Source organism: Triticum dicoccoides, chromosome 2A (genome assembly GCF_002162155.2).
Source record: "Triticum dicoccoides isolate Atlit2015 ecotype Zavitan chromosome 2A, WEW_v2.0, whole genome shotgun sequence".
NCBI classification, from domain to species: Eukaryota; Viridiplantae; Streptophyta; class Magnoliopsida; order Poales; family Poaceae; genus Triticum; species Triticum dicoccoides.
Window position 1 is genome coordinate 738,998,424 of NC_041382.1, and position 8,177 is coordinate 739,006,600.

Genomic DNA, 8,177 nt, shown 5'->3' on the forward strand with positions numbered 1-8,177 from the left:
GTGTGTTGCAATTAATTTTTAAAGGGTGAATGTTCCACCCACTTCTATGGGACTACACGATCATTGGCCCGGTTGCTACGTCGATAGTTGACACCTCGTTCCATTAATTCTGATACGCGCTCAAGTCGCAATGATGTTTGGGATCAATGGTTCCAACTTGGCGAAATATAATTTTCCAGAGTTCAGTTGATTAGACAGTCGCACATGTACGTATTGGCCCGGGTCGTCGGCTCCGTGTTACGTACAGGCTTGGGAAATGTGGTTAACGCGGGAGAGAAGGAGCTAATGAATGATTCTTTTTTTAGTGGGAGAGAAGAAGATGCTTGTGGATGGATGATGATTGCATCGTTTTTCTTGATAAATGGGTGGCTTTGTTAATAAAAGAAAAACAAGCTCCCAGCAAAAAAGAAGTACGTAATGCCTAAAAGTCCATAGTGCCGGATATTGGGTCTCCTCACGAAGTCATGATGCCCATGCCAATGCCGATGGGGCGATGGTGGCTTTGAGTGTGCTAAGTGCAACTCCAACGTGGATAGCCAAATCACATCTAAATGCCGGATTGGATTGTACGGATAGCCATATCAAATGTCCGAGGAGCTGTCCAGACATTGAACCAAATATAGGAAAGGTTTTGGAGTGTCCGGACATCCATCTGACCCACAACACCTCAACAAAAGCCACCATGGACGCGTTCAAAAAAATAAGCCACCATGCACCCACACCGCACCCCCCCCCCTATCTTTCCACTCCTTCTCTCTCACCTCGCATGGCGGCATGGCCGCTCTGCCTTCTCAAGCAAGCTTTCCATGGCCCACACCCTTCTCGCTGGAGCCCTCCGCTACATCGCGCCAATAGCTGGTCTGCGCCGTCGGAGGTCACAGAGACACGGATGATAGGCCGCACCTTCCGCTTCCGCGCCTTGGACTTACTGGCGCACACGTCGCACCGTTGCCTTGTGGTCGCCCACAAACGCATGACAGCATTCGCGGCCAGCGAGGCCGCATGGCTGCCCAACGTGGAGGCGCTCGGGGTAATGGTGGTGGCGCTCGTTGCCGTTGTCCTGCCGGAGTTATCGTGTATCACCTCGCTCGACACCGCACAGTAAGTCTTCGATGAAATGCCTGAGAAATAGAGACGGACATTTGTTGACAAGCATTAGGTGGTTCCCTCCCGCAGACACGTCCGGATGTATCCTCGGACATTTGTTGATGTTTGTTTTAGTGAACTTCGTTGGGTTGCCCTAAGGGTATCTACAGCCGGACTGAGCAAATTTGCCCCCTCAAACGTCCGCGGACGCACCCGGTCAGCGTCCGGGCATATTCGCTTTGACTCCTTATTTTTTTTCTTCCACGCAGCCATGTCCTTCACTTTTTTTCTATATGTTCAATCATATACATGTGATTGGTGGAGAAGGAGAGAGAGAGAGAGAAAAAAGTAATAATAAATAATGAAAAAAAGATGCTACGTGGTGGGCCCAATCCTATGTGGCGGATGCAATATCACTGACCGGACACGCCCAGGCACTCCTCACACTCATCCCATATATGAGATGAATACGAGGACTGCCAGACAGCCCAGGCATTTAAGAAGACTTTGAGGGGTCCGGTTGGGTCAATTTTTTTGCTACTCTCTCATGTCCGATCAGTGGTCCCTGCGATCGCCCGGTCAATTTGAGAAGTCCGGTTCTAGATGCTCTAACATGTGGCTGCATGGCACTAGCGGCGGAGGGTGGCTTCCCGTGCCAGCAGGAGCACGCCCTCATTTGCATGGGTCGGTGCTCACCACCTATGTGCCAACGCATGGGAGAAAGGGCGGGCTCTTGATTTTAAAAGTGTGTATTCAAAATTTTAAGCAATAAAAAGACATTTCTTTGACAACCTAAAGACTTGTTTTTGGCATATATAATTGATTGTAGCACCAGATTGTACTAAATGTATAATATATAAATAAAGGATATGACACAACATTGATCATAATATTATAGATTCGTAAAAAAATTCATATTGAAGTTGTTCAACATATGTAATCACCATCCATTCAACAAATCAAAGTGCAACATCTGATTTTTAAAATAATATTTTTATTGGTAATCCTCACTTTCACATTGTCACAAATTAATAACATTCTCACTTTCAAATTCACAAGCATTCACGAATTGCAAACATTATTAATTTATTAGACTACTCAACAACTCTAAACAATTCTCATGTATGATCAATTGATGAATCCACTACAAAGAATTACTATTTTCAATATACTAATATATGAAACCAAGTTAACTCATGAACTGATGTGGGCCCGCCCCTGATGGGACGCCATGTTGACGCCACCTACGCGACATTTATATGGACCCAGTGCGCGTCGTCGTCCATTCGTCGCTCTGTTCTGAACGCCCCTGCTCCCTACCTTGCATGATAGTCACTAGATCGGGAACGCGCCTTGGCGCGAGGGTGCCAGTCCCAACATTTTGACCAAGCAGATAATGTGAAGTCAATAGTAATCCAGGTTTAGCATATGTATTCATACATGTTAACAATACAGTGGAGAAGAAACATTCAATTGTGCATGAGCATGAGCCCAACTGTAGAATAATAGACAATAGATAAAGATGATTAATTGCAGTTTACAACACAAGAAATCACAAGCAAAGACCTGGCGACTGATAAAACATTTAAATTCAGATTGAATAAACATCTAAATTCAGTTAAAGATGACATACACATCCTAGTCATTTAGCCATTACTTAATAATGTATACTAACATACATATTCAGATCATGGTAAGTCAAAACTACATGGATCATCAGCCAACTCATCAAGGTCCTGAACTTTGGTACAAGTAACAAAAACAACATGCCATGTTTCAGTGAAAATACAACTGAGCAGAGTATCGATTTTCAGTATAACCCACTGAATTTAGTCTGTCAATTAGGATAGCTTCAATGACTTCAAAGAAGATCCCAGTGCCTAAACTACAAAATTGAAAACAAAGAACCTCTCGTACACCCATTTCACTATATACACAAAGAATTGTAGTCTTATACATGCATTAAGTAGGCGAAAGTATGAGCAGTGGAGGTCACTTGTGAGAGATTAAGCAGTAAAGGCGAAGCATATGAGACATACAACGAGTCTGTGTATAGCATTTGTTCAAGAATGCTATCCTGTTTATTCCATTAGACAGGACTATCATGATGTTTAACAGACCATGGGCATAAGTGCAACACATGAACGCTCCCTAGAAGTCAAAGCGCCTGATAGATTTCAATCTGCATCTTAAAGTCGAATTTTGTTTCCCCGGGAAATTTTTTGTACAGCTTGTTGAATAGGATAGTGTGAAACTATTGAGCAATAAGTTTTTTTTCTGCACAAGGATCAAACACCTTTTCACACATAATCCTGGCCATATTAACCAGAGCTAGTATCAATTTCAGGCACCTTGACCAGATATGTGCACTACAACCTATGTAACTGAAAATGAAGCACAAAGAGACACCTAATTTTCCGAGGTGGCATTACCTTGTCCTGCAAATTATAATGGTCAGTCTAGTTTGAGAAGTGTTCAAGATTTGCAAACTCATGCAAGCCTTCCTACTCCACTGAACTATTAGGAAGTTTAGAGGATCACCACGTAAAAGACATCTCCATGTTAATATGTTATTCTCTAGGCTCAACTAAACATTAACTGAAATATCAGCTGCAGAGACAAAAAAATTGTAATGAGCTCTTAGTTAAGAAAAAACTGTCTCAAGTATCTTAGCATGATCCAAAATGTCTGAATAAAATATTTCTCAAACTGGGAACAAGAAAAGAAGTTTTGATCACGACAAAACATTCACCACCATAGACACAAAGTGCTCCCACTGGGATATATTGGTACAAAACAAGTTTCAGCATGCAAAAAAAACTCATAACATCAGGAAATCAGCTATGTGGTGATATTCACTTTTAGGCATGCGATGCAAAAGGATAACCTACAGCTCGATAATCGATTGAATAGATAAGCTACGCGGTACTAAAGCTACCACAGAAAGGGTAAAAGGAATGTATAAAATCCTAATCAACTAATTCACATAGTGGCCATGCTATGAGTGGAGGTGCATCTACGGTAACTTCCAGGACAAATGAGCACACCGGAAATATAATGAAATTCAGAGACATATATAAATCATCGTACAGAACCTTTTCTTCCAGTCAATCAACACAAATTCATATACACTAAAATGTCACCATAGATGCAAAGGGAGACAGAGCGCCACTAGAATCACATAAAGAGCTCACCTCAGAGACCATCAGTACCTTACACAGCAACATGCTGCATCCAATACCATGTTGTGGAAGGAGAAACCAGAGAGTAAGACCCGTTTCGGAAGGTACTCAATCCACCACTCCAGTCCATTATATTTATCCAGTGAATGGCCTCCCATATGGCTCACAATCTATAAAAATGTAAGCCACCAGTAGAAGTAGTTGACAGTAAACTATAGCATTAATCAGAGAACTATTCTTGGCCGGTCCAACTAAACGCATGTTTTATCAATGTAAAAACAGAAACACATTTTCCATATATATATACACACCATAATCATGATGTAGTGGTGATGGCTTGTTCCGAAAGGGGGGAGAGCATAAACAAAAGCAAGTATTTACGCTAGTAAAACTACATGGCAATGAAAGCAGAGCTAGTTATAGGACATTTGTACTAATGGCAGGAGTCCATGACAAATATAGTTATTTCAGTTCATATCAAATCCAAACCTGCACATATTTCTAAATATATGTTTTAAATCTATGTAATGTATTATATTTGATGGCTAATTTGCCGGGCAGACTACATAAAACCGAATCAGGAGTGAGAAAATTATGATGAGGATTATATAGAGAGAGAGAGAGAATACGCGAACATGAGGACGACGGTCCGGAGGGCAGCGGTGGCACCGGAGGAACGGGCGACACCACGGTGGTAGAGCTCTCCTTAACGCCACCACGCCTCTCCCTCGCGGAGGGGGTGGGGTGGTGCTCGGGGGCGGGGCAGCCGCGGTCGCCGGCACATGTGCATGGGCACTCCCGCTGTGGCTCACCTCACCACGAGGTCCTGGTTCCTCTCAGATGCGGCCTAGGAGGACACTCTTTCGCGTAGTGCGGCGGCTGACCGTTCTGCCTCTGCCGAGCACCATGGAGGAGAGGTCGCTAGGGAAAAGAAGGAAGAAATCAACATGCAATTCCTTAAAACTTTAGTAAATTATAATTTCCTCTATCCTAAGTTCTTCATTGGTATAATTCATGTGCTTCCTGTAGAGTTAAATTTATGCAACAACAAATGCTAATTCCAGTTGGGGAGTCTGTAGATAAATAATTTATTATTGGAATCTGTATCATTTAAGATTACAGATATCCAAATCCAGGTAGATGTCAGTTAGTTTCAGCATATAAACTGCAACACTTGAGAAAGAATTTGTAGTTTGATGGATAAGTATTGACCATTAATAAATTCTAAAATATTCTGACCGGGAACAATGGCAACACAAAATTATCAAAGAACATTACCACGAAACACTTTGTATCCATATCTATGGAGCAGAGCTGGTGCATCCACGTAGATGTAGCCTACCAAATCAATAGAATATGAAGTAGAATAGCAGAATCCAGGTTCAGGATTTGACCGGTAAGTGAGAAGAATGCCATTGAGTTGATTTGTTGGTTAGCGACCCAAGTCCCTAATCTGCCGCTCCGTTGTAGCTTCGCTCGCCTCCTGCAGTTGGCGAGCAGAGGAACACCTCCACCTACTACAGAGCAGCATCACAAGACCACCCCAAAAGAAACAAAGAACATATTAAGTGATGGGATTTCAGGCTCACCATGATAATAGTGCCACTTGGGTCTATAGGCATGAGCATTTCCTTGCTTCAGATCGCCTGCATTAGCATGGTAAAATAATAACATGCCAGTTAGAATGAGACACTACCGAGTTGTAATATAGCCATGATGAGATCCAGTCTTAGTAAACGATGGTCCAGGTGTAGTTTTTGGTTCTCAGTAAAGAAAAATTATCAGCAAAAGAAACCTATTTTTGATGATCTGCAAAGTCTAAACTGAACCAACTTGGAATTCTGGATGCGGGGGTGCAATGCAACTGAAGAATAGCAGCACAATAAAATCCATTACAATGTAGAGATCCATAAAATCTTTTTATTCTTTCTAGAAAATATAGAATTATCCAACATGTGGAACAGCTGAATTTTTAAACTTAAACTGAGATCAAAAGTAAAGGTTCAGTCTTTTCAGTTTCTGTACTAATTCAGTTTGTGCACTAAAATTCATTTTCTGCACTAAAACAGAGTACATCTAAAGATTCAGTTTCTGAACTATAGAAAGTTTGTGAAACAGCTGAATTTTTAAACTTAAACAGAGATCAAAAGTAAAGGTTCAATCTTTTCAGTTAAACAGAGATCAAATATACAATCCTTTCAGTTCAATAGAGATCAAATGTTCAGTTTTGGCTAACATACTGATCACATGTTCTCAATTATTGCCCTAAGGCAGATTCATATGAGTTCTTCTACATGAACAGAGCACATGTTCAGATCAACACAAACAGGAACAAAACCCTAGGCATGCTTCAAAAATAAGCCTCGATACCATAATTTCACATCATTCCATTGTCATATACATGAACGCCACAACAGAGCTGACGCAATCAACCTTGATCATAGATGGGAAAGACCCTACTGATTAAAGCATTGCGCTAATACAAACACCTACATTTCTGTGATCATGAAAGCTTACCTTGATGCTTGATAGATTCAAAAACTTGTCTGTTATAATGTACTGTAGTTGTATACCAAACTTCTGTTGTTATTCTGTTCACTCTAGTTAATAACCCAGACCTGAATTCTATACTCTCTCACCCAATATCAGTACCAAATCTCTCTCTCTCTCTCTCATTTTCTAGTCAGTACAGATGCAAACCAACATTAGTACAAAAGCACTACATCTCTCTTCTGTTCTTGCTCACATCTTATTTTCTCGGGGGTTGGGCTTCGCTGCTGTGTCAACTCTCCTTGTCGTTGGATTGGATCTCGATTCAACAACTGCCCATATGCATATTACTCTTCCCTTCTGTCCACAAAATAGAGAACGTCACATACATCAAACAATTATTCTGCAATGCTGAACAATGCCCAAGCACATGCTCTAGGGCTAAATTTCCAAGTAACACATACATGACAGCAAAATTCAAGAAAATTGAACTGTACCTAGCAACAGAACCGTGGGGCAAATTAACAGCAATCCCTCGGTGACTCGTGCAGTAAACTGAACATCAAAGGATTGTGAAAGCAACCTTTGAAGCTGATTTAAAAATCAAAGCCATATTGACTCGTACAGTAAACTGAACATCTAAAAGGGGATGGTGCTGCTTGGACATAACACAAGCACACCTCATGAGAGAGATATGTCAGTTCTAGTTATTGCTTTTTCCCATACACGAAAAGAAATATTGCATCTACATATGAAAGATAAGATCAACTGCTTTCAGCACATGGATCAAATCAACAACAAGCTATAACAAACTTCAACATAGGCCAGCAGTGAAACAATAGGGGATTTTTTTACCAAAAACAATAACATCAAGCTGCTACTTGCCCCATGGCTTGTAGAATTAATTAGGAACTTGATTCATACCTACTGCAGACGAACAAGAAGCAGTGCACGGGCATGGAGGTGGCAGAGCTTCTCCTTCCTCTTTTCCTCCTGCTCCATTCTTTTTCCACATCCGAGGAACAACATCCACGTACCAAGAAATGACCCTGGCATGAAACCCTAGCCACCACAATGTGCAGCCGAGAAAGCCAAGAAAACGACCCTGGTTAATTGTCCAACAGAAAATATCAAGGAATGATGGAGAGGGGAATTTGGTAGTGCAAGAGAGGGCGATTTTATACCTACTCTGTTGACCCCGACTGCCGAAGAACACCGCCATGGTGGCATCGAGCAACCACGCGTCGCAGGACCAGAGGTGGAAGGCGAGGAGGACCAGCGCCCAGGTGACGGCGGAGACGACGAGAAGCCGCGGCCGCGCCGACCCCCTGGGCCACGCCGCCCGCGCCGCGTCCCATACGCCGTCGCCTTTGCCTCGCCTCGCCATTCCTGCTTCCCTCCCGCGTGAGCCGGGGACGG

General features: G+C 42.4%; 1 protein-coding gene across 12 annotated transcripts; it reads right to left on the bottom strand.

The window, feature by feature from the left end:
- Positions 1 to 3,518: 3,518 nt before the first annotated feature.
- On the bottom strand, positions 3,519 to 8,156 carry LOC119356814. Of its 12 annotated transcripts, none has more exons than XR_005172059.1 (5): positions 7,943 to 8,156; positions 7,683 to 7,820; positions 7,015 to 7,115; positions 5,858 to 5,914; positions 3,519 to 5,785 (listed from the first exon to the last, which is right to left on the bottom strand). XR_005172059.1 is itself a non-coding variant. In XM_037623802.1 (3 exons), the coding sequence occupies exons 1-3, from the start codon at positions 8,143 to 8,145 to the stop codon at positions 7,106 to 7,108; spliced, it is 354 nt and encodes a 117-aa protein (XP_037479699.1). In that variant the 5' UTR covers positions 8,146 to 8,156; the 3' UTR covers positions 6,712 to 7,105. The 12 variants fall into 12 exon arrangements, 1 of the variants encoding a protein (XP_037479699.1); XR_005172058.1 differs by having other exon boundaries at positions 3,519 to 5,782; positions 7,015 to 7,118; XR_005172052.1 differs by having other exon boundaries at positions 7,015 to 7,118.
- Positions 8,157 to 8,177: the final 21 nt, after the last annotated feature.

Coding starts and splice junctions, on each gene's coding strand:
- LOC119356814 (XM_037623802.1), bottom strand. CDS start 8,145: ATGGCGAGGCGAGGCAAAGGCGACGGCGTATGGGACGCGGCGCGGGCG. Junction 7,821..7,942: donor AGTCGGGGTCAACAGAGTAG/GTATAAAATCGC, acceptor TGTGGTGGCTAG/GGTTTCATGCCAGGGTCATT.